The sequence below is a fragment of the Struthio camelus genome, chromosome 4, assembly GCF_040807025.1.
Source record: "Struthio camelus isolate bStrCam1 chromosome 4, bStrCam1.hap1, whole genome shotgun sequence".
In the NCBI taxonomy this organism is placed as follows: domain Eukaryota; kingdom Metazoa; phylum Chordata; class Aves; order Struthioniformes; family Struthionidae; genus Struthio; species Struthio camelus.
The window spans coordinates 85,528,122-85,554,006 of record NC_090945.1 but is presented as its reverse complement, the minus strand read 5'-3'; the positions used below and the strand labels follow the sequence as shown (position 1 = coordinate 85,554,006).

Below are 25,885 nucleotides of genomic sequence, written 5' to 3'. Positions count from 1 at the left end.
CGAAGTTTTCTTTCCATTGCTTGTTCCCATTCCTGCCTTTTTCTAACATGCCTCCGTGTCTCTTGCTGACACGCCGGGGGCTTGCTCAGGGGCCGCCGAAGTTTCGGCGCACGCGGGCTGCTCTCAACTGCAAACTCCTGGCAGCAGAAACCGCGTTTCTCCTCTGGGCTTTCAAGGCATCGATGGCGCCGTCGGCATTCAGCCTCTTCCCCCTCCAGATGACAGTCTCCTGCTCGGATGATTATCAGCCGGGCTTTGGCAGCAGCCCTGCCTTCCCCATGAACATCCCGCCCGGCGAAAGGCCCCGTCTCTCTGGCGAGGGATGCCGCCGGCGCTCAGCCAAACGCGGAGCCGGTGCCGAGGACGGCGGGTTCCTCTAGAGGGAAACCTCCGCTTGCAGCAGCCTGCTTTTAAGATTTTGCTTTGCTGCATCGAAACGCTGACTCACCCTCCTCCTCCTCCCCTACCCCATCCTACAGCTCGGCGAGCCAAAATAAATAGCGGATACCTTTCTGCCCTCATTTATTTGTTTGGCATCGCTTCACAGGCGCATTTTAGCCTCTCGGCAGAAAAAGAAAAAAAAAAAAAAAAAGGCTGCTGAGCAACCCCCCGATGGAAAGTCTATTGCAAACAGCTTGTTCCAACGCAGGGAGGTTTTTGCCTACAGATCGCAGCCCGAATTTCAGGCTACGCACGGCCATCCCGGCTCCGCAGTTACCAACCCGCCGTCCGCAGCGGTCGCGGCCCAGTTTGCAAAAGGGCGGGCGACTCTGCGCTGGGAAGAGAAAGGAAACCACGCGGGCGGCGGCGAAGCAGGGAAGGACGGGCTCGCATCCAGGCCCAGCACGCCGCCGTCGGGAGCTGCGCTGAAGCACGAGTGGAAAATCCCAGCCCGGGCCGGGAAGCGGAGAGGCCGATCCGCGGCAGGGCCGTGCCCCAGCCGCTCGCAAGCCGCCGGTCACGCCGGGGCCCCTTGCGAAGGCGTCGGGGCTGGTAAAAGCCAGGTCGTCAGCCCCAGGTCAGGATTTCCAAGGACGGCTTGGGAAGGAGAAGCACGTTCCTGCCTCGGGCCCTGCGAGGAGGCCGTGGGAGGGTGGGAAAGCGGGAGGACGGGTGAGGGGGCCCCGCGGCAGCCTCGCGGGAATCGGGAGTTTCCTCCCGCCAGCGAGCGCGGTCCGGCCTCAGGCTGGTACGGCAGCGACGGGAATTTGCGCAGAAAAGAGATGGGGAGAAATCGATACGGCAGCCCGGGGCGTTTTTCCGAGGGGTGGGAACCACAGCTGGAGGGACTCGGAGGTTTTGGGCCAACGGAGCTTTTCAGTAGGAAACTCGGAGGTCAGAGCACGGCGTTTAGCTGTTAATACCGCAACAAGCTCATTGCTTTGCCCTCCGTCCTCACCTCCCTCTCTCACCCGCACGGATCCTCCTCTCCCATCCGCCGCAGACAGGATTTTGCTGGCTGCGGCCGTTTCTCGCAGCGCAGCATCCTCGCCCCGGGACGAACGGCCCGGGGTGCCTCGGGGAAGCAGGCACCGAGGGCAGCGACCGGCCCTCACCCCGAATAACGGGGGGCAACTCCTGCATTGTAGTGGGTTGCCCCCAAAAACACCGGGAGAAAAAAGAAGTAGAAACGGGAAGGGAGCGTTAGGAGTCCAGATGACACTCGCTTTCAGGGAGCTGACTGCGGGGACACCGCAGCGGCGTGAACCGAGGGAGCAGTAACACCCGCCGTGCCCCCGGCATCCAAAGCACCGCCGGTACTGCAGGTAAAACGTCCGGCTCCATCGCTGACCGTCCGTACCGGGCGGCGGATCCAACGCCGACGTGCAGTTTGGCCGCTCACGCGGATACGAGAGCTGGAGCCCTGCGGCAGGGACGGACTCCTCTGCGACGCTACCGGCATCCGCGGCGCTCCGGTCCTCCCGGCTTGGTACCCCGCTAAACCAAACTCTGCAGCCCCTCTGAACGTCTCCGGGGCCGGCGGGATGTTACCGCACGCGTCGGCGTTCAACCCCGCCGACAAGCTCGCCGGGGCTGTCCGCTCCGCTCCCGGCTGCGAGATGCTCCGAGGACTACGCTCCTTCAGCTCAAAACCAGCCTCCAGTCTCCAGCACAGAGTCTCCCCGCTGTTTGGCAGCGGTTAGCGGCCAGCAGTTCCCAGTTAGTTGTCCCGCCAGCTGGTTTTCCCTTCCACCGCACGCACGGCAGGCTCGCAGCACGAAGAAGCACCAAGCGGAGTTCTCCAAAGCGACCTCCGAGCCGTCCCGGCAGCAAAGCCCTCTAGATGCGCACGACGAAGAGCGAGGAATTCGAGGCAACGCTGGGCCTCCCTGCTGCCTACGCTGGGTACGGCCGACAGAAGTGACAGTCGAGACAGGAGGTGATTTTGCGTTTTCCTCCCGCGAAAGCGGAGAAGGAGGCGAGGGGCTTTAACCCGCGAATGGCACCAGCGCAGCTGGTTCTGCAAGGGCGCGGGAGTCGTTCCTCTTCTCCTCCTACGGCCGAGCACGAGGTGCAGCCCCGCTTTATCACCCCGACCCACGCCGCAGGAAGCAGACCCTGCGGCGCTCTGATAACGCTGTAGGAAACGCCAGCAACATTCAAACCCATTGTTTCAGCCCCAGGCCTTGACTCAAAGCAAGCGGCCGAGCTTCTTCCTCGCCTACAGCCCTCGACCGCGCTTCGCTCGGCACCCCGCTGCCCCTCGACGGGGCACCTAACGGAGGTGGCGGAAACGAGGGCCGAGGGCGCTGGCCGTTTTGTCGGAAAAGTCCGTTAACCGAACAGAGCCTTATTGTACAGCTGACGTGAAAAACAGCCGAAAGTTGTTCTTCCTTATTTTGCTTACCCTGCTGCCTTATTTTAGAAAGGGTGGGGTTTCGCCAGAGCAAGCGGTTAGGGACAAGCTGTGCCAAACGTGGCTTCGCTGCAGGCTCATTTAAGCCTCAGCCATAAAGCATCTTTCCAATTACAGCTCTGTTAACTAATTACAGCTTGGCTTTTTCGGTCTTGCAAACACGACCGCTGCTGACGCTATCTCCCCGTGCCGAGCCGCAGGTTAAACCAGACCCGTCCCTGATGGGCAAGGGGGAGGTGAAACGACTCTGCTTCGTTAGACAGTTCAGCATTTGCAGAATCAGGGGAGCGGGAGGGGGGAAAAAAGAGAAAAATCCTTTCCGTGGGTAAGTCAAAGAGGCAGCGAAAACCTGCTTGATACGGAGGCTGGTTCTCCCTGCAACGCACAGGCTAGTCCATCTGCAGATCTAGAGCAAGTTGCACTGGTACTGGACCAGCAGCAGGCTTATTTCTCCTCCAGATGCAGATGCGCCTCTATAAAAAACCCACAGATAAGCGCTGCTAACTTTTCAGTGACATGCTTTAGAGACAATACACTTTTTTTTTTTTTTTTTTTTTTAAATCAAGCTACAGACGGCATCAGACCACACGTGTAATCGGTAGCCAAGGCACATAACTGTCAAGACCTAATCAAATTTGCAACAGCTTTGACTTGAATCGGTGGCATGGTCCGTGAGGTAGAGCAATGTAAGGAAGGAGAATTAAAAAGAAAAAAAAAGAAGTTGTATATAATCAGAATAAGACAAATAATGGCATTGTAATTAATGGTTAAAAAAAGACATTCAAGGACCAGGAAAATAAGTCTAAAGGCAATCCGTCCCACTGTGATGATGGCAAGGCCATTTTTGCTTCGACCGAGACTCGGCAGCCACTTCCCAGAGCCCATCCTGGGCCCTAAGCTAGGACCAACGCTCCTTATAAAGTTCGCCAAAGATGCTCATCAGCTCTCACAAACCCCAAATGCTGGGAATCGTCCCCTCCCAGGCAGGCAGCTCTAGCATTTTACCATCCTCTGTGAGAGTCTTCTCCTAACGTCTGCCTTCAATCTCCCTTGCTACAGTTCAAGCTCATTACTTCCCACCTTCCACTTGCAAACTGCAATTAAAGCCCTTTTGAATGCTTACGAATGTCCCAAAAGGGGCCCCTTTGGCTAATTTATTCCCTCACGTTTTCGGGAGCGGAAGCCCTCGCCGGAGGAGCTGCTGCAGCACGCACGGCTCACGCAGCTCTCCGGCCACCAGACAGCGGCTCGCCGGCGGCCCCGGAGGGCGCAGGGGATGCAAGGCCCCGCTCGGCGCCGGGTGCAAGCTCCCGTTCAGCGAGGCCGAGATTGACGCTCTAACCAAAACCGGCTTGGTTTGAAATACAACCGTGAGCATTGAAGTAGATTAAAAAACAAAACAAAACAAAACAAAACAAGTAAAAACTCTATTGGAGGGGAATAGCCCCGCGGACGGTTTCAGCAGCTGTCACTGAAGAAACCAAAGGGCTGTTAGATAGTTTCTATGGGCACCTCTCCATCGCCTCCGATTATCTGCTGGGCTGGATGCTCCAAGCGTTCGGGAGCCGACTTACAACCGGATCAGACATCCCTGCCTAGGAGGCAGCGACAGCCCCCACAGGGATGGGACCCGAAGGGCTCACGTGTCGGACTGCAGCGCGTCGCCCGTGCTTCCAAACCGCATTTCCCGCTCTGCTAAAATTGCAAAGCAACAAGAAACCCTCAGGTTTCTCGCCGATCTGTCAACGAAAAGGCTCCAAAGGGAGCTGCACAAGGCCGTATACCCTCTCCCCGTCACACCCCCCCACCATCCTACACGTACACCGTATCGCCACAGGCGTCTCAAGTCTCCTGGAAACGAAAGACACCTACGGAGGAGCCAGAGCCACCGCAGTCCCAGGAGTGCGTGTCCTGCTGCCGGAGCAGTTCAGGGACGGAAACCCTTCTTGGGAAGCCCTCATCCCCCGCGAGGGTGGCCCGTCTCTCCCGGACGGCCGCGGCTCCGTCACTCTTCCCTTCCCCGTCGCCTCCTCCGCGCCAGCCACGCTTCGCTCCGCGACGAGAGGCTCCTGGGAGAGGGCTCGGGGCACGGCGAGACGAGCCGTTTGCCGCTCGAAAAGAGCGGCTCTCTGCCTGGCCCCCGTGTTTCGACGGCGAAAGCTTCTCACCCGTTTCAGACACCGCTTCCCCCTTATTTTCTAGCCTTCGCATAAGAAGGGGGTGTCCGCAGGTGGCACGCGCGTCTCAGAGCCCTCGGGACGGTCCGTCGCATGCAGAAATCGCGCCCCAGCAAAGGCATTTGCCTGGGCAGCCCTTCCGGCTCCCGTCGCATCCTCTCCCCGGAGCCCACCGCTCCTCCCGGGCGGCCACGCTCGCCGGCCACGCGGCACGCGGAGAGCTCGTCCCGTCTTGCCCAGTGACAGGGATGCGTCTAGGTACCTGGCACGGGAGTTTCCCATCCTTCGGAAGAGGGGTGGCAGCATGCTCCTACTTTCTGGTGGCCTTAAAGAACGCTACGGCTACGAAATCGTCTTAAAAATTGAAAAGACGATTTCTTTGCTGCAGGGCCACTGCTCTGTCTGATGCACTCATGCCTTCACGTATATCTGAGCAGTGTTTTGCAAGCAAATTTGCAGGAATCTGGTTCGGTTAAATAAACCGAGTGCCCTCCTCGTTAGCGGAGGCTTAGAGTGAATTAAAATCCTTCTGCTTAACACATCAGCAGTCAGCCCAGATGAGAAAATCCCTATAATAAATCAACCTGATCACTTCAACCAGCTCTAGACTGCTAGTTTTTTCCACGGCTGTTTTTCTACCCCGTTTTCTCCCTCTGCTGAGCCAGGACGACACCGTACCATGCTCTCGGTCAACCTCTGGACCCAGGCGCGTGCTTGGCCGGCCACCGTGGGAGCACACGTCGGGGGCAAAGCTCACAAGCAGCCGACGCGCTCCGCTAACTCCGGTGCTCCCCGACCTCAGTGCAAGCACGCTCGTCCCCGTGCCAGCCCCGGCTCGTGACGGGCACCGGACTTGCCGCTGGGCAAGAAAAGCAGCACGGAAACGGCGCAGACCCCATGGCTTGTGTGCCACAAACCCAGCGCTGAGGATTTAGAGGGATGAATCATCATGTTAAGCTACAACAATTAGGGATTTGTAATGGGGAGAAGGGAAGGCTGGGGCGGGATGGGAAAAGGAAAGAGCAGGGCTGGGATTAGTTACTTCAGAAATATTAACATTAACAATATCTAGGTTACCAAACTACCACACCCCAGGCCAGATCAATGATGCAGAGGGTGTGGGATGTTAATAAAAAGTGCAACTGCATGTCAGTACATCCTGCATCCTTCACTGAACGCCAGGAAAGCGTTTTAGCTAATTAAAGGATAACGTTCCTTTGCATTCCCTCTGCACTTCTAAGCGACAGGAACTCTTGGCACTACCATGCTGAACCTCACCCCCGCAGAGAAGTACGTCTCGCTCCCCGGGAAGGGGATCCTTGCCTTCACCACCGACCGGGAAACACAGCCCAGGACGGCGAATGGACTTGGTTTATGGCAGGGGCAAGAGGAAGATCCAGATTGTCTGGCTCCCCGGTTTGTGCTTCACCCCAAAAAATCACCCTCCCTTCCCTCTGAGGAGAGGCATTTAACACCAAAGTAGTATTCCTCCCACTATTATCTTGGCAGACCTAAAAAGTCAGTCTGACGTAGGTGCAGCGGGGACCGGTCCTCCAACGGATGTCGGAGAGCATTTAACAACACCGCCACGTAAGACCGGAGGCTGGGGCAGCTAGTTAATGGCCTACGCAGCCCTACAGCCTTTTCACTGACCTGGGTTTCTGAGGGGACTCTTTGGGCTCCTTTGAACCAAACCAGCCGCTGGTCTTATTTCTTTCATCTCCACCTGCCATCGCTTGGACGGATGAACCATGGGAAGGTGCCACTTTCTCTCCCTGGCCTCTGCTCCCTGCATCGCTCTTGTTGCCTCCGTGGAGGAAGAGACTGCCCTTAGCTTTCTTGTCTTCCTTCCTCATTTCCTCAGGATGTTTTTCTTTTGTCATCTCTGTGGAGAAGACCATGGGTGTTGCAACTTGGGTAGGTTTGGTCTCTAAGCGACTGTTTTCTTCCATCCTGGCTCTGCCCAGATGGTTACTGAGGGTTACGGCTTTAGTGGAGACCCTGAGCTCCTCTTGCAAGGCTAAGCTGGGAGGAGACGGGATGAACCTGGGCTCATCCCTCTGCTGCATCCTCTCAAAGTTGCTGACCCCCCAAGGCACCTCGTGGGAGTCGGGATGGAGGGGGGTGAAGCCAAAGCTCTCCTCCGGCCTTTTGGGGACGCTGGGCACGGTCAGCGGCGCGGAGCTCTGCGGGGCAGACACGGGGCTCTTTGGTGCAGGCTCGTCGCTGTAAACGTGGCTCCCGTTGATGCAGAGAGAGGACCGGGACACGGGATCGCTCTTTGGCTTCAGGCTTTGGATTGCTTTCGGCTCTGGTGCCGCGCTGACCTGGGAGACGTCGTCACTGAACGCTCTCTTGTGGGTCAATTTTGGAGACGGCAAGTAGTCTTTAACTGAAGGGGGGGAACAAAACACAAAACAGATGTGAGCCTATCTGGGTAATGGGCACAGCTACTACAAAGTATTGTTATTTTCTGCTTGCAAACCCAGAAGGGATCTGTGAAATTACCCCAGCTTTCTCCCTCCCAGGCTCTACCTCTTCGAATTAAGGTCCTGGAAGTACAAAGTACAGGCCACAAGCACGTGGCTCTACAAGCTACGTAGTACTCTCCCAAGTACTTCACCTCCCACTGCAGGATCCAGACAGCCGTCTTCATAAGATGACAAAACCCTAGTCTGAGAGGATCTGAGAATCTATAATAGAGGCAAGAAACTATCCAAAAGCTTCTTAAAGGGCTCATGCTTCAGCGTGGTTTGAAATTTTGCATTGCATAAGAGATGACGAGCCTCTAAGCCCCACTCCAGCAGGCCAGGTTGCTGCTTTGCACAACGTAAGTCAGGAAGTCCTGCGCCTGCTTTTCCTTCCCATTGCCTGACCCTGTAGCTACTACTAACGTTCAGCAGGTTTTTAAAATCATCTGGAAAGCCCAGTCAGAAGAGCTGCCTGGGCATTAGGTGACGCACATCTGATTTCCCTTCCTAGTCAGAGAGATACGTCTCCTTCACCACGGCGCAAGGACGAACGGGGCCGAAGCGGCACCTCCGTTCGCACTCCAGCACGGCAGGCAGCCGTGCAGGGGAGCGACACCCAGCAGCACCCGCGAGGCACCAAGCAGGCGGCTTCACGAACGTGGTGAGAAGCAGCACGCACCCAGTGACTCCCACCCAGCGCGAGAATTTGCCGTCTCTAGCCAATGAAATCATTTAATCATATATTTTGTTTTCAAGGGACGGCTAGAATTAATGCACTACAAGGGCCTTTTTTGTTTGCAAATCACTGCCCTCGGAGAGCCAAGCGCTCAGATTGCCTTAATCACCGGGAACCGGTCACTGTCTCAACTTTGCATCCAAGCTGGAGGCGTCTCATTAGACCGCAGGGCAGCAGCACAGCTCAGCAGCAAAGCGCTCCGCTCTGCTCAGCCCTCTCCCGGAGGCTTCCTGCTACGGGAGTATGAGCAACCTGCTTTTCGGAGGCAGAGGGGAATTCTCAGTCCACGAGCACCAAGCTCTCGTCGGAGCCTTTTTCACGGACCGAGGAGCACTGGTCCTGAACTACCCTCCTGCGCCACAGCCAACCCCTCGCAGGGCTGGCGGCGCGGAGGCTTGGAGCACGTGGCGGTTAGCGCACGCGGCATCAGTGCAAACCAGCACTGCCGGCAGAGGGTCTCCGTACACAGGCTCAGCATTAAAACCAGAACCTTCGATGTCTTCTCCCGTTCCGGCAGGCATGTTCCTGCCAGCACACAGAAGGTCTCCGAGGGTTTGCGCAGGGCACTGTAAGCAATTAGTTAACGGATTTGCAGGAAAGCCTTAGCAGCCCATTACAAAGAAAAGAAAGAAAAAGGGGGGAGATTAAAACTGTTATCCTCTTACCAGAGCGCTCCATGGACAGACTGCTGTGTCTGCTCGGGGATTTGGTTACTTCGGGAACATTTACGGCCATACCCAGGCTGGCAGAAGAGATGGTGCTGTCGGATCCCAGGGAGGTGTTGGATTGCGTCAAGGAAGACTTGCGAAGCTTGTTCTTCAGGAAGAAGCCCTTGACTTTGGACTTCTTGCCCCCAACGTCATAGTCATCCTCCATGTCGAGGGCGCCCATGCTGCTAGGGATGATGGCGGAGGCTGACTCCAAGTCGTATTTCTTCTTGCCCTTCACCTTGTCCTTCAGTTTGCCGAAGGGTGACCGTGGCTTGTCCTTCATGGACAGGTCAAACATACTGGCCGTGAGGTTGTTGCGTGTGAACTGGATGCTCACTTGGATCTCGCCACGCTCCTTCTCCTTCTTCCCAGCCTTGGAGTGTAGCTTGTGCCACCTGGAATCGGACAGAAAAGAAAAGAGAAGGCCCCTCTGTTATCTCCAAGGGCCACAAACCAGAAGGACCTGGAGGAGGCTGGTGGGAGCTGGTACGAGCGTGCCTGAAGTCAGCCGGGACCCGCTCCTGCTCCCTTGGCAGACGCCTGCTCAACTCCTGCCACTTCACAGACACAGAGACGCACAAACCCCGTGCGCGGAGGTGGCGTCCGGGGCCAGACCTCTCCCTGAACCGCAACGGCTCCGTAGCGGCTCTGCCTCCAGCCTCGTCCTAACGACATTCCCACTAAATAGCCTGGCGCAGAGCGTTTAACTTTACGCTAACGCCAGACATCGCGGTGCGTGGCAAGGGGAGGTTCGCGGCGGCCAAATTTTTATACGATCAGTTGATACGCCGCTGTCATAAGCCCACGTTTAAAAAAAAAAAAAGACGGCGCTTCGTGCTTGCTTTTTAAATATGTACGAGGCAGTGACTCAGAACAAATCCTTTGGAGCCGGAGCCGGCCCCGAAATGACAGAGGCACCAACGTTCCTCTAAAGAACTTGCTTCCAGGCGCTCCCCACCTAAAGGAAGAGGCTGAAGCCTGCCCCAAAGCGTCCTCACCCACTGGAAAGCCCCTTAAAACATAACCGAGCTCAGATGGGAACAGACCCTGGCCCGCTCCAGGTACGGCGGACGGCGGTGGTGGCGGCTTGCGGGGCCAGTGTGCTCCTCCCGGCCTCGGCCGCGTCCTGCCCTTCCTGGATCCAACGTTAAAAATCACCTTACTAAGCCCAAAGGAAACGCTTAGGTCCGTGCAGAAATTTCTAGGCCTGTGAATCGAATGATTCGCTTTGCAAAAAAATAAACAATAAAAAAACCCCATAAAATCTCAGCCACGTTTAACACCCGCTCGTTAGAGCGCGCTGGAAGAGTGAAGTCATCACAAAAAAGGGAAGGAAAATGTGAAGCGATGGAGATGGGCGTAACCGTGCTGAAGTCAACAGGGCGAGGAGAAAACCCAAATCGAGTTCCCCAGCAGTTTTTTACAGTCGTGCTAAGGACGTTACCGGATCCCGGAGGAAAGGAGGAATTGCAGAGCCCAGCGCTTGAGAAGCTTATTGGGCCGTTCACGCAACGCTGCGCGATAACCTCCAGCGGCGGCCCGGACCGCCGCAGGGGGGGGACCCCGGCGAAGCACGCATGGGGACCGTACCTACGCCCGCCACCGAGCTAAAGGGCACAGAGCCCCGAGTTGCGCAGGGTCCATCCGAGTTGGGTTGAGCCCCTCAACGCCAGCATCAGCCTCGCGGAAAACCGCCCGTTTCAGGCCAGCTCCTCCCGCGCCGCGCGCCGTGGCGGCCACCTCCTCTGCAGAGCATCCCCAGCCCCGCGCGAGCACCCAAGGCCAGCCGTCACCTCTCGGCCCCCAAGAGCGTGGTCGGTTTTCAGCAGAGGAACGGCAATTTTGTTACACTACGGGCTCCCCGCTAGGACGAGGCTTTTCCCGGGGAGCTTTGCGATGCCAGGAAGCAGCGAGGGAAACAGGAGCAGGTGAGTCAGGCAGACTCTTTCCATCGGAGCACCGGAGGAAACGCTGCTTGGAATAAGCTCCGGCCAAAGCCCATAAAAACATTACGAGCCCATCGCTCGGCGCGAAGCAAGCCCTGGAAAAAGCGCAAGCAGGAAGGGCCGGAGCGGGCTGCCAGCCGGCGAGCAGGGGGACGACGGGTTTGCGGACTGAATCGGTTGACGGCAACAATCTCGCAAGGGGTTTGGACATCTTACATCATCCTATGGAAAAAAAAAAAAAAAGAATAAAAAAAGAAAAAAATCCGGATGACTCAACGCAAGGAAAGGCAGCAGCTTCTCGGGACGACGAGGCACAAGAGCCCGTGAAAGCCCTTGCGCTGCCTCCACTCCCATCGAGACAAACGGAGCCTCTCCCATCCTGCCGCCCGTTCTGCAAGGCAACGGCGCCGATGCCTTTGCCAGAACGAGCCTTAAAACCTGATGCGCTTCAAAAAAACTTCCGTCCAAGAAAACCCTCCGCTCGTGCCGGCGACGGATTGGCGAGCTCTTTTTGCTTCCCGAGCCCTAATCAGCAATCAGGCAGGGCGACATGTCAAACAGGGCGCAGCACTGTTTTTAGGCAGAGCTCTGAGTTTAGGGCACAACGTGAGCATTTGGAAGCATTAAACGTGTCCGCACTTCTTCTTTTTGTTTTTTTTTTTCCTCTTTACACCCATTCCAGCGGAAAGAGCGGGCGCGAGCGCTGCCCCGCGCGGTGCTGCGCCCGCCCGGGAAGAGCGGGGAGAAGGCGGCCGAGCGTGGAGCCGGCCAGGATGCGTCACGAGAGCGGGACCAGGGCGGGTTTCGGCAAGACAAACCGCAGCTTTGCTGAAAGCAAACTCCCACAGCCGTTTTCGCAGCACCTTTTCGCTGCCAACCCCATCCCGAACCCCTCCATTTCTCTGTGCATGTCTTCCAGCTGCATTCGGTGGGAAGCCCTCGCTGGGAGTTTCTGGATTTGGGCTATTCCTGGCTTACGCATGAATATTTCGTGCAGCAAAGCCCTCGAAGCCCCCAGAAGAGCCAGCACCATTGCAACGTGCAGAGCAAGCGAATGTTATCACGGTGCTGTAGCCGCTGCCACCGTCGAAATGCCGTGAGCATCCCCCAGTTCAGAGGGGGGACACGATCGCTTTGGTGACACCAGTAGACGTGCCCAGAAGAAACCAGCCGCGCTTCTGCACGGGTCCGAGAGGGCAGCAGCTGACTGCTCAGCTAAACGCACGCTCAGGGCGATCGCTCTGAATTTAACGGGATTACGTGAATCAGGCTGCTGGGACTCGCGGCCGTTTCGGCTCACGAGGCGGCAAGCGGCCGTTCTGCGTTCGGCTGGCCTTCGCCGATGTCCCCGTCCCCTCCGCATGGGACGGACGCTACCAGCTGGGTGGACGAACAGCTCTGCGATTCGACACAACGGTGCATGACCTCCTACCAGCTCGGGTCCAGCTCTTCGCCGCGCGGGCACCCAGGAGCGGGGAGCCCTGGCATTGGCCCACCTCGGCCCACCTTACCTGCGCTTCCCAGGACAGGCGTTCAGAGCCCGAGCCAGCGCTCCTTCCCTCGCTCCCTGCACACAGCTTCAAAAGCCCAGGGCTGCTTCCGAACCTGGCAGCTTTCGGCCCCCAAAATCCACAACAAGAAACCGGTCGCCGCTCGAACACGGAGCCGAGGACGAACCCTGCTGCTTCCCAGCTTGCTAGTCCTGCACGAGCGCCCTTCTCCCGCTCTGCGCAGAGCTGCGGCTTTCCACTCGCCGTCGGCTGCTGCCCACCTCCGCTGCGAGGTGACTCTTCTGCTAAGACACCTTGGCCCTGGCCATACAGAGAGCCCAACCTGCTCGGAGACATCTCCGGTGCAACCCGTCCAAGGAGAACAGCTCAAACAGCTTGAAGACGCGAGCCGCAGGTCATGCAAAGAGCTTTTGTAAAAAAAAAAAAAAAAATATATATATATATATATATGTGTGTGTGTGTGTGTTTTTGCCTCCTATGCCCCATGGCAAGCACCAGAGAGGGAAGCGGTACCAGCAGCAGACGGTAGGCACGGCAGGGCATGACGGCGCTCCCCAGCATCACCCTGGGCCCCCTGCAGCGCAACGGGAACGACCGACGACCGCGGCTCGTTATCGGGGGCCGGGAGAGCCCCCGCCGGAGCGGTGGTTTCAGAAGGCGATAACCTCCTGGGAGAGGAGCTCGCTTCTCGTTGGCATTTTTGCATGGAAAAATGCCGAGTGCAGCGTCGCACGGCGCCGTCGGCTCCCGGGGGTGCTGCGGCCTCCCGTCACCCCATCGGGGCGCGGGCGGCCCCGGGGATCTCTGCGGCGGCGGGGAAGGAAGCAGCAATGTGCCGCGGCGTGCGGCGACGGGAGAGGAAACCTCAAACAGAAAACTCCCAGCAGACGCCCCGGAAAGGGGAAGCAGCCGGAGGCCCCTCCGAGCTCTCGGACGGCTCCTGGGAAGTGGCTTTCCGATACGTTTTCCTCCCTGCCCCACCGCTCTATTTTCACCTTCGCTGCTGCCGGGATCAGAGCAGAAAGGGAGGCAGGGGGAGCAGAGCCCGAGGCGCTCGCGTGACTCCAGGCCCCCACGAAGCATGTGCTTTCCCCCGTCCTACAGCAGCCTCCCATCCCGGAAAGTCGGAGGTGGTGCTGAGCCGAGGGAAAAAGCAGCCCGGCGTGAAAACAAGAGCGTTGGGGCTGTTTAGTAATGAAGGAGAGCGACCCCACGGAGGAGGCTGACGGGACGGCTTGGCCCGGGGTCAGCACCTGGCTCGCACCGTCCTCCAGGCTCCGCGCGCGCGACCTAGGTAACAGCGGCCAGGGGAAGTCGGGAGCCTCACGGACGCACGTCGGCGCTTCCTCGCCTTGCAGCCAAGTATCCGGCTGACAAACTTTGATGGGCTGTCACATGCAATCGCGGCAAAACGCTCCATATCCCTGGCAACGGGCCGTGCGGGGAGTGGAGCTCCATGGGGCCACCACGGGAAGGTCACTTCAAGGACAGCCACAAAGATGCTCACCATCCCACCTTGACTGCCCCGAGGCAGCCTGGACAACCTGCAAGACCTTAAGCTCTACCTGCCCCTTCTCCTGCTGCCTTCGGACAAGCCCCTCGGAGGGAGCGAGTTGGTGGCTGGCAGGCAGGAGAGCCCATGAAGCTGGTGGAGCAAGTGCAGGTGGCAATCCGGGTTGTGCTCTCTCCTGGGAGGGCCGATCCCCCCAAACTAGTCTAGGAGGACCACGTAAAGGGAGCAGGAGGGGGGAAAGGCACGGCCAGGCTTGGCCCAAGGTAGAGGAGCTGTTGTCCCAAAGGGAGCTATGGACAAGGCTGGGAAAACTCTTCTTTCATCAGGTCAGTGACCACCATTTTACATACAATATGGGCATTCCCCACTAAAGCAGTGCTCCTAGAAACATTGGTTTGTGTATCCAAATTACAGGGTCACTCAGAAGGAAAATGTTTGAGCAGATGGCTTTTTCCATCAGTAAGAAAGTTCGGTTGGGCGTATTAGATATCTGGTCTGCACTGGGCTGTCCTAGCCTCTCCAGAGATGGGGAGCCGAGCTGCTGGGACACCATGAGGGACATGGAGCCAACCCAACAGAAAGGCAAGAAGCCTTTTCCTTGTCCAGATGCTCTCTTTCCCCCATGTACCCCTCTTTCATCCTGTACAACCTTTCCGCCTGCAACCCGCGCATCCCCACACAGCTTCGGGAGACCCAGCAGCCCCAGGACAGCGAGCAGCCTCAGCCAACCCTGCACCTCAGCTGGTTTCGGTGCCACGCCAGCACAGCCCACATGGGCCAACACCAGTGGTTTTAGAGGATAGTCGCCACTTTGGAGCTGGTTTCTCTCCGCAGCACTTCGGCAGTGGCGTTTCCAATAAGGAGCATCAGAGACATCAATTGTGGTCATGAAAGAGAAGTATGAAAGATATACGAGCCCTTAGCAACTTCCTCCACTGTTTTTCCAAGAGATCAGCTGCTGCCCAGTTCCCCACAGCAGGACTTTTCAGAGGCCAGGCAGACCCAGCCGTGCACGCAGGACACGGCTCCTTTAGCACTTTGGTTTAGACCAGGCTGCACTCTGCACTGCTCCCAACAGCTCCCGTTTATCACACTTTGGTCTTCTCTGGAGAAACAAAACTAGAAGATGCACCTAGTGGCTGCTCCAAACACCCAGGGGCATTGCAGGGCTGGGCCAGAGCCAGCCTCCAAAACGCCGGGAGCATGAGTCAGGCCCTCAGCGCCATCCTGCCCTACAGCTCGCTCCTGCTGCTCCTCACAAAGAGCAGCAGGTATCGCCGCCCGGCTGCGTCCCACACTGCCCGCCAGCCACCGCGCGCCAGACGGGTTAACTGCCATGACGGCGCAGGAGCTGGAGCGAGAAGCCTGCGTGGAGAGCACAGCGATGCTGCCAGGGTTTCCCTGCTCAGCCATCCCCATGCCGCCAAGCTCAGCCCTTCAGGGCAGATGTAGACCTCCCAAGGAGGACGTGGTCCTTCTTAGGAGGACCACCCTTGCTCTCCTATGGGTCCAGTGAAGGTCCGTGAGAGATCCCCATCCACCCTCCACCCAGAGGAGGCTCAGCCTGACCTACCTCACTCCAACGGACCTGTCCAACAAGCTCTGGACACCTTCAGCAGAGCTTCTCCATCCTCACCCCCGGACTGGTCCCAGTGCTTTACTGGTGGTTGTTGGGACAGTCAAGTGGCTTAACAGCTCGTGGCATTCACGGACACGCACGGGGAAGGATGCACAAGCAGGGAGCTTCTAGAGCGCTGCAGACGCTTCTCAATAGGCTCCCAAAGTCGTTGGATGTCGACTGGGAGGTGGAGATTCACCTCCGAGCGAGCAGAAGGGCTCGCGCCCCGCGACGCGCAGCTGCCCGAGCTGCAGCTACCGAGCGAGCTAGAGCCCGACACAGAGCCAAGGTCTCCTCTCCTCCCGCACCAGCCTGTCATCTGCTGCTGAATCATCCCTGCAACAAGGTCAGCCCTGCTCACGAAAGGAGCTGCAAGTCCTTAATTAGAGGCCACTTTGGCCCCTACAGCAACGGAGACACCGGGGCAGCCCAGCTGCAAGGTGAGGGCAGGAAGTGCAACCCAGAAAAGGGGGAAATAAAAAAAAACACGTGCAGAGGAAGGGGAACCGCTCTTCCCGCCGCGATCGCCCCTCAACGGGGCACGGCCGGCGGGCAGCCGTAGGGGTTTTCGGCGAGATGAGAAAGCGGGCGCAGCGCCGAGGACAAGAAGGAAGTTCACCTCGCCGAGACGCGCAGGGTGGAAAACAACGCAGCCCCGGGGAGTTTTGTGCTTCTTGTCTGGCTTCGTATTTTTAAACACGGCCTCCCCCACCGATGCCGGGAAGCTTTTCTGCAGCGTAGGTTCATTTTGTGTTGGTTTTGGATGCCCTATTTTGCAAGGTGAACCCTGTAAGCTGCTAAAAGCACAGACGGAAAATAAATACAGGCTGACTCCTCTACGGAGGGGGAAGAAAGGGCGCGGGAGCATCAGCTGGGGAGAGGCTCACCTCTCCAAACGAAGGGGAAGGAAGGCAAGATGTAAGTAGCTGTAAGATGCAGCATGAAACATTTATGAATGGAGGAGACAGCAGCAGGAGACTGAACCTGATGTCTTCAGCTATATTTATCTGCTCGCATCCAGCCCTTCAAAACCTTTGCATCCTCCAAACTGCTAGCGAGTTTAAAAAAAAAAAAAAAAACCCACCCGCCTTTGCCCAGGGTGCCCACGGAGCGACCCGAACCGCCGGGATTTACCCAGCAGAGCAGAGCCGGGGGACCGGCCCGTCCCCGCGCGAGCAAGGGAGATGATGCAGCGACGACGAGAAAACGAGCGCGCAAACCCGGCCGGCAACGGCACGGGGACCACCACCACCGCCGGGAAGCGGCCCGTTTGCGGCCGCTCGTCAGAGCCCCGAGCCGAGCTGGCGGGGTGGCGAAGCCCGGCATTCATCACGCCAACGGACGCCGCGACCCGCTCCCAGGCATGATGCACGTGCCAAAAGCAGGGGCCGGGGGAACGGAAAAAGGAGCAAATCCTGAAACCCAGCAGCACGTTGCCCCAACGCCTTCCTTTTGCATCGCGCGGGCCGCAGCACCGCCAAGAGAGTCGTCTTGCCCATCTCCCTGACTTTTGCCCAAGAAACCGTGAGCCGTCCTAGAGGCACCAGGAGCGGTCAGCCAGCAGACTCGGGAAGGCTACGCTTTACGGGAAAATAAATAGATTAGAGGTAGAGAGATTAGAGATTAGAGGATGCACCTCGTTTGCTTTTAAGCGTTGCAAGAGGTGGATCAGCTTCCTTAGCTGCCCGCTAAGTGCCCACGAAGATAGGAGTTCTGGCAACTTGGCATCAGTAGCAAAACTGCCAAAACAAGTAAGAGGTTGAGTTTTAAGCAGCTCGTTTCTGTCCCACCTAACGAGCGTCACCGACGGCAAGGAAGGACAAGCACTGGGAAGCCTAAGAGCACCCGGACGCCTCCCCGAGCTCGGGAGCCCCTCAGCAAGCCGCTCTGCTGTACCTGGCACAGGCTCCTGGCCCGACGCCGGCTCCACCCAGGTCTGGAGCTTTGTACCGACAAGTTCAAGGCATTTTCAGGGCCAGCTGCAGGTTTTTCCTGTAACTGCTAAGGGAAAAACGCAGCTGGAGGCACTTAGAGCTCTGCAGATTCCTGCAAAACCGAGAAGCCTGTATCTGCAGCTTTCTGGTTTTTAACAGCACCCGCCAGTCCAACTGTTGCAGCTACACCCGGCGAAGGTCCTACGATGGAAACTGAGGCATCTGCTGGGCCCCTCAGCCCACAGCCAACCTGCCAAGGCGATTCCCTCCCGGAGCCAGGGCCGAGCGCCGGGGTCGCGTGGCCGAGGCATGACGGCAGGTTTTAAACATGCCCTTACGGCCACGGGGCTGGGCTGCGGCGAGCTCTTCTCGTGCATGTCAGGTCCCAAAAGAGCGACGGGAGAGGAGAGCCGAGCTCCGTGCGTGCACGCGGACAGAAAGCCGAGCGTGCCCGGAGCAGAACTGAGCAAGGTCATTAAACCCCTTAAATCGACCTCGGTAACTGGGCAAAAACCAGGTTTGTGGGATAGGTAGGAGCAGAATAAGAGCATCACCGCCCCGGTCTCCTCCAGGACCCTGAGATGGAGGAGGCCGTCCGGGAGCGAACGGCACCGGAGGTTGCGGGCAGGGGACCGACACCGGGAACCCGCTTGTCAGCCTCAGTGATGCTTTTGGAGCAAATCGTTTCACAACCAGCCTCACCGCGGAGCCTCCGACACCCTCAGCGCTCTCCGCCTGGGCTCCCAGCCAGGGGCAAACCCTTGCCAGGGACGAAGCGGCCGCCAAGCCCCTATCGCAGAGCCGCTAACAACCTCCACCGATTGTAATTCAACGAGGGCGGGTGATGGCCACAAGCGCGCCACGGGCCGAGAGCGGTCCGGAGGCTGGCGGGACACGGGACAGCGGGAGAGGCACGAGGATGGTGCCGTGCAAAGCCCGTTACCCGTCCGCTCTTGCCACAGTAAGGGGTTGGCAAAACCAGTCTTCTCGATCACCGCGGAGCCACCTGAAGTCGGAGCAGGGTCTCCCTGCAGCAGCCTCCAGCTGCTCAGCCCGCTCCCTCCCTGCCCGAAACTACTCACGCACCAGCCAGCAACAGGAACGACAAGCTCTTTCTCTGACCTTCTCTGCAAGGCGCCGTGGCCTTGCTCTGCAAAAGCTTCCTCCCGAACCCAGGAAAACCCCCCCTCCTTTCTCCAGCCGGCCCGCAAGGCTTGCAAAGCCCAGAGCTGAGCTCCAGCAGGACACGCGGCGGCGAAATGCTGACAACCTCAAGGACTCTTGCTCGAAAACTTTAACCCCCAGGGCAAAGGTTTAGCAGCGAGGATTTGTGCCCCTGACCACAGGCCGTTGCCAAGAGGGACATCTGCAAGGGTGATGCACGTCCGGGGGCTCTGGCGGAGAAAGGATTAACGGCAAATGCTTTGGATTGCTCAGCGCTTTTCAGGGATACTGCTGCAAAGGTCAGGTTGAAGACGTGCTACACGAAGGGAGAGAAAAAGCTGGGAGCAGCCTAACGCCCAGCCTGGGGACGAGCCCCACAAAATCAGCGGGAAGGGCCTGGGCTCCGCTCGCCGAGGAGAGGCGCCCAGGGCCACCTCCCCGACGGGCAGAGGTCTCCAGGATAAGGGCGCCGTGCACTTGGAGCAACCCACCGCCGCGGGCAGCTGCGTTGCAGAGGACACGCAACACGTCCAAGGAGTCCCCAGCTTGGGGGGCGAGGGCAGTAAATGCCCTTCCCAGCCCCTGCGGGGAGGGAAAGCACCGGGGAACGGGTAAGAGGAACCAAAGCAGGGAGGACTAAAGAGCTGGGCTAATTTTGCAAGGCTAACGACTCCGCAAGACAAGCTCCCCGTTGCAGAGGCACCGCGGGCCGCTCGCTGCCGTTGCTTCACGTCCGAGGCAGCAGCCAGCAAGCACAGGGCGATTGCAAGTCACCGCAGGAGAAACCTAGAGCCAGGAAGCAAGACTCCTCTCCGACATTTACTCTCCCCTTCTGCCCCAGGATCCAGCGCTGCAAAGCCCTCCGTTTTGCTCTCCATGAAGAGCCAGCTCCAGGAGCCGTGGGTTTGCCTGCAAAGCTGAGCTGCTCCCGGGAAGGCTCACGGCTTTCACCTTTTGCGAGGGGCTGTAAAGCTTTAGGGAAGAAAGCAAATCAAAAGGAGATATGCCAGGGGGAGACCCAGACAATTAGGATTTTCTTCCCCCAGGCCAGGCAGCCTAGCCAGCCCCAGGCAGCCCCTTCTGGAGTCCACGGGTGGGAAGAAGACCGAGGAAACCCAAGCCAACCCGGGGGAGCTCCGGTTTTGAACTGTGCGATCGAAGCCCTCGCGGCGCTGCTGCTGGAGGACGCGGAGCCATCTCCTCCCTCCCCGCACGCTCCCTTTACAGGGGTGGACGTGAAGGTAGCGCGCGGCTCCGGCTTAGTGCCGCGCCGCCGCGAGGCAGGATGAGCCCCCGCGGGGGACAGCGGCGGCGTTTCCTGGCGCTCAGGAAGCAGAAGCGATAGCTTTCCTCACGAGTACGGAAAAAACTCTCTTCTGCCGGGCCGAGCCCTGGTTTCGGAGGGGCCCAAAAAAAGAGGTGGCAAAAATCGAGAGCTGCAGAGGGTGCAGAAAGCTACGGGAGCGAGACGGTGAGCAGCACTGCCGGGCAAGGCCACGGCGCGCCGGGCGAGCGGCCGGCGGCGCTGGCACCCTCCACGCTCAGCCACCACCCGCACGTTCTCCTTGCCAAAAAAAAAATATATATGTATATATATATTGCACCCAGCAGGCGCCCGGGCCTCAACATGATGGAGAAGGATGAGCTCGTCGCTGGACTGGAAAAGGATGGTTGCCTAGAGACACGCAAGAGTGACCCAGATACGTCCCCCCTCGGCAAGCAGAGGACATCCCGCCCGGGAGCCCTCCACCAGGCACCAGCTCCAGCAGGCAGGAGGAGAACGAACCAGAGGTCTGCCCAGGAAAGCGCGAAAGAAAATAGGCGGTTCATATTGGAAAAAAAACCAGAAGGGCTACTCCAAAAGCCATGCCACCACTGTCAGCGTAGGCAGTCGAAAAAGCCGTGCCGCCACCGCCAACGTAGATGGCCAAAAAGGCCGTGCCACCACCAACAATGTAGATGGCCAGGAAGGCCGTGCCGCCACCGCCAACGTAGATGGCCAAAAAGGCCGTGCCACCACCAACAATGTAGATGGCCAAAAAGGCCGTGCCGCCACCGCCAACGTAGATGGCCAAAAAGGCCGTGCCGCCACCATCAATGCAGACCACAGCCCTGGGTAAAAGCCCTCTTGATCAAAAGGGAAGTAAAAGACATTGGTTAGAAATAAAAGCGCTACATGGCCCAAGCGGGAAGCGGTCAACCGAGGATGCGCGGTGCGACACCACCAACCCCGAGCCTCCGCGATGGCTGAGCACATCAGCGGTGCCTTGGCATGTCCAGGGATACCCAAAAAGGCCGGGGGAGCTCTGAGGCCGCGATGCTCTTGGGCACTTCTGAGAGCTGGGCAGGGCAAAACACTGAAACTGCTGGGACATTCAGCTGAGTAAGACAGCGAATAAACACCGCCGGACGCTGGCTGACGGCCTTGTTCCTAGAGGAGAGTCCAAGTTTGACGGAACATTTTCCACTGAGCTGAAAACAAGGGCAAAAAACCACCGCGGGTAAAGTTTCCACGCAAGAAAAACCAGCCGCGACACGAGAACGAGGCCAACGCGCGGACAGTCGAGCCCTTTTTGCAAGCCGGGTCTCGCTCAAGCTGGCAGCAGCTTCACGCCTGGGAGCAAGGACCGCGGCTGGGGTCGAGCACCGCCGAGCGTCTCGGTGCCTCGCTCGGGGGCCCGCGGTTATCTCCGCGGCGCAGGGCGCCGGTGCGGTCGGGGAGGCGCCCTTTATTTAAGCCACTTTTCATCCGGGACTAAAGCTTCCTCCTAAACGAAGGTCTTTGCAGCGGGACTGAACTTGGCCGAGCTGCCCCAGGGCGCCGTCGCGGGCCTCCCGGCTTTGCACGACTTTGCCCGCTGGAAGGAGCCCGGCTTTCCTGCCGACGACGTCTCCTGCCCCAGCTCCCGGTGCGGGTCTCGCCGCTGCAGCCCCGACGAAGCCGGAAAGTTATTTCACGTCCTCCCGTGCCAAAACGACGCGGCTCCCCCGGGGCGCCCGAGAGGCCGCAGATCTGCTCGCTCGCTCCCCCTCGCAGCCTGCGCGCGATGCTGTTTTGAATTAGGCCCGAAGAATTCAGATCTAACTTCTCCGACGCCACCCACTCTCCCGGCCGCGCTAATAAAAGCGAAATAAATGCCGGGGTGGGTTGGGGGAACGCTCAGGGGCTCACTCGGGGGTTAGTGCCTTTCCCTCCGTGCGCCCACGCGCCCGTTTCGGGGCACGCCGAAGGCCCCCAGGGCTGCAGATGCAAACAAGCCGCGTTTACCCACGGGAAAGTGTCTCCTGACCCCCTTTTGACGCTAATCCCGCTCTCCCGGCGCAAGGCCGCGCTTTCTGCCAAGCGCCCGGCCTTCCCCGGAGCAAACCTCAACAAACTTCTTCCCTAAAGGAATTTTATCCACATTCCTGCATTTCTCTGCCTGGCAAATGCTAGAAAACCTTTTTTACCTTTTTTTTTTTTTTTCTTCTCCTTCTCTTTTTCTCTTTTAACCGTTCTGGGGGAAGGAGGAAGAACAGCAAATTCGTCCCGCAGTGATTTCTGCTGCAGCGATGCCCAGCTGGGGCGACGGGGGGACCCTTTCCCAGGGGAAGGACAGACCCTGTGATGTCCTGTCCCTCCGCAGCTCCCTTCCTGGGGGATGGATGGACCCCGAGACACTCTGTCCCTCTCAACAGCCACCCTGGGGCATGCACGGACACCGCGATGCCTGATCCCAGACCCTGTGACACCCTGTCCCCTCTGACACCCATCCTGGGGCATGCATGGGCGCCATGATGCCCTATCCCCAGCGATGCCCTTCCCGTGGCATAGATGGGCCACACAACACCCTATGCTCTGTGACACCGTCCCCAGGACATGCATGGACCCTGTGATGTCCTGGGTCCCATGATACCCTTTCCGGGACATGCATGGACCCTGTGATATGTCCCATGACGCCCTCCCTGGTGCATGCATGGAGCTGGTGATGTCCTAGCCCCAGTGATGCCCTTCCCAGGACATGCATGGAGCTGGTGATGTCCTGTGCTCCATGACACCCTTCCCAGGACATGCATAGGCCCTCTGATGCCCTGTCCCCAGTGATGGCCTTCCCAGGGCATGCATGGACCCTGTGATATGTCCCATGACACCCTCCCTGGTGCATGCATGGACCCGGTGACGTCCTATGTCCCATGACACCCTTCCCAGGACATGCACGGGCCCTGTGACATCCTATGTCCCATGACACCCTTCCCAGGACATGCATGGGCCCTGTGACATCCTATGTCCCATGGCACCCTTCCTGGTGCATGCATGGACCCGGTGATGTCCTGTCTCACAACGCCCTTCCCAAGACACGCACAGACCCCATGACATCCTAATTCCCACGACAACCTTTCCAAGAAACGCACAGACCCTGTGAGGCCCTATGTCCCACGACACCCCTCCCAAGACACGTACGGACCCCATGATGTCCTATGTCCCACAACATCCTTCCCAAGACATGCACAGATCCCATGATGTCCTATGTCCCATGACAACCTTCCCAAGACACACCTGGACCCCATGACATCCCATGTCCCATGACACCCCTCCCAAGACACGCATGGACCCCATGATGTTCTATGTCCCACAACACCCCTCCCAAGACACGCATGGACCCCATGATGTTCTATGTCCCACAACACTCCTCCCAAGACACGCATGTACCCCGTGACGCCCCATGCCCCATGACGCCCCTCCCAAGACACGCATGGACCCCATGACGTCCTATGTCCCACGACGCCCTTCCCAAGACACGCATGGACCCCATGATGTTCTATGTCCCACAACACTCCTCCCAAGACACGCATGTACCCCGTGACGCCCCATGCCCCATGACGCCCCTCCCAAGACACGCATGGACCCCATGACGTCCTATGTCCCACGACGCCCTTCCCAAGACACGCATGGACCCCATGACACCCCATGCCCCACAACACCCTTCCCAAGACACGCACAGACCCCATGACATCCTATGTCCCACGACAACCTTTCCAAGACACGCACAGACCCTGTGAGGTCCTATGTCCCACGACACCCTCCCAAGACACGTACGGACCCCATGATGTCCTATGTCCCACAACATCCTTCCCAAGACACGCACAGATCCCATGATGTCCTATGTCCCATGACAACCTTCCCAAGACACACCTGGACCCCACAACGTCCTATGTCCCATGACAACCTTCCCAAGACACACCTGAACCCCACAACGCCCTATGTCCCACGACAACCTTCCCAAGACACACCTGGACCCCATGACGTCCTATGTCCCACGACAACCTTCCCAAGACACACCTGGACCCCATGACATCCCATGTCCCATGACACCCTTCCCAAGACACGCATGGACCCCATGATGTTCTATGTCCCACGATGCCCTTCCCAGGACACACATGGACCCCGTGACGCCCCATGCCCCACGACACCCCTCCCAAGACACGCATGGACCCCGTGACGCCCTTCCCAGGACACGCCAGGCCCCATCGACGCCCTGCGCGCCCAGGAGGCGGGGGCGGACGCCCCGGGGCAGAGGCGCTGCCGAGGCTGGGGTGGCCGAGGGCGCCCACTCACCGCTGGTCGGGCGCGCGGCCCGGGCACGGGGCGGGCTCCAGGGGCACGGCGGCCTGGCCCAGGAAGCGGTCCATGCCCACGAGGGCCCGGTGCATGACGGTGAGCAGCAGGCGGCAGGCGGCCGGCTCGGCGGGCAGCTCGAAGGAGCACTCCTCCCGCCACTCGGGGTTACCGGGGCTCTTCTCGGCCACCGAGGTGCTGTACTTCTCGCGGCCCAGCTGGATGATGGTGTAGGCGTCGCTGGTGCCCGGCTTGCCGCCGCCCTTGCACCGCAAGCCGCGGGCCCGCACCACCGTCACCTGGACGTGCGTGGGCAGCCAGGCCGGGGCGCCCTCGGCCGGCAGCGCCGCCGCCGCCCGCAGCAGGGCCATGGCGGGGCCGCGCTGCGCCGCGAGTCGGGTCGAACCGGGCCGGGCCGGGGCCGGGTCCTGCTGCTGCCGCTGCCGCTGCCGCTGCTGCTGCTGCTCCGCCGCTGCCGCAGCGGGAGCGCCGCCGGCCCCCGCCCACAGGCCCCGCCCCGCCTCCCGCGTCCCGGCCCCGCCCCCCCGCGTCCAGGCCCCGCCCCCTGCCACCCGGCCCCGCCCCCTGAGTCCCGACCCCGCCCCCGTGTCCCGGCCCCGCCCCGGCCTCGCCCTCCTCTCGTCCGCCCCGCCCCCGCGCCGGGCCCCGGTACCCCGGCTCCGCCCCTTTTCTGGCTTCTCCCGGCGGGGGGGGGGGTGCAGCCAGACGAAGGGTGCAACGGGGTGGGGGGTGCACCGGGGTGGGGGGTGCCGCGGGACGAAGGGTGCACCGGGGCGGGGGTGCACCGGGCGAGGGGGGAGTGGACGAGGTGGGATATGCACCGGGTGGGGGTGCACCGGGGCGGGGGGGGTGCACCGGAGTGGGGTGCACCGGGCGAGGGGGGTGCATCGGGATGGGGGGAGTGCAGCAGGGTGGTGGGGGGGGTGCACCGGGGCGGGGGTGCACCTGGCAGGGGGTGCACCGGAGTGGGGTGCACCAGGCAGGGGATGCACTGGGGGAGGGGTGCACCGGGATGGGGTGCACCAGGCAGGGGATGCACTGGGGGAGGGGTGCACCGGGGCGGGGGTGCACCTGGCAGGGGGTGCACCGGGGGGGCAGCAGGACGGTGGGCCAGGGCACGCAGGGGCCTGGGCGAGCACGGGACGGAGCTCCTCCGGTGGGTGCCAATGCCGCGAGCTCCCCTGCCCGGCGGCTGCAGGGCAGCCACTGCCCCCGGCCTGCGCCTGCGCCGGGGGGCACCAGGCTGGCTGCTGGCACGGCCGAGCTGGGCCTGGCTGGGCTGGGCCAGCAGTGGTGCGTGCACGGGGGCTGCGGCAGTGTGTGTACGGGGGCTGCAGTGGTGTGTGCACGGGGGCTGCAATGGTGCGCACACAGGGGCTGCGGTGGTGTGTGCACGGGGGTTGCGGTGGTGTGTGCATGGGGGCTGCGGTGGTGTGTGCATGGGGGCTGCAGTGGTGTGTGCACGGGGGCTGCGGCAGTGTGTGCACGGGGGCTGCGGTGGTGTGTGCACGGGGGCTACGGTGGTGTGTGCACGGGGGCTGCAGTGGTGTGTGCATGGGGGCTGCGGTGGTGTGTGCATGGGGGCTGCGGTGGTGTGCACACAGGGGCTGCAGTGGTGTGTGCATGGGGGC

At 59.8% G+C, this 25,885-nt stretch overlaps 1 protein-coding gene across 5 annotated transcripts in view; it reads right to left on the bottom strand.

Moving 5' to 3' along the window:
* RAB11FIP5 (RAB11 family interacting protein 5) overlaps positions 1–24,715 on the bottom strand; it is a 49,357-nt gene extending 24,642 nt beyond the window's left edge. For 4 of the 5 annotated variants that reach the window (XM_068943835.1, XM_068943839.1, XM_068943840.1 and 1 more), the window contains exons 1-3: positions 24,234–24,715; positions 8,907–9,346; positions 6,688–7,426 (exon numbers count right to left, since the gene is read on the bottom strand). In XM_068943835.1, coding sequence (XP_068799936.1) covers positions 6,688–7,426; positions 8,907–9,346; positions 24,234–24,604 — 1,550 coding nt within the window. In that variant the 5' untranslated portion in view covers positions 24,605–24,715. Of the gene's footprint in view, positions 1–6,687; positions 7,427–8,906; positions 9,347–15,494; positions 15,852–24,233 lie in introns of those variants that run through there. The other variant, XM_068943838.1, reaches the window with a different exon arrangement.
* Between the last annotated feature and the right edge of the window lie 1,170 nt (positions 24,716–25,885).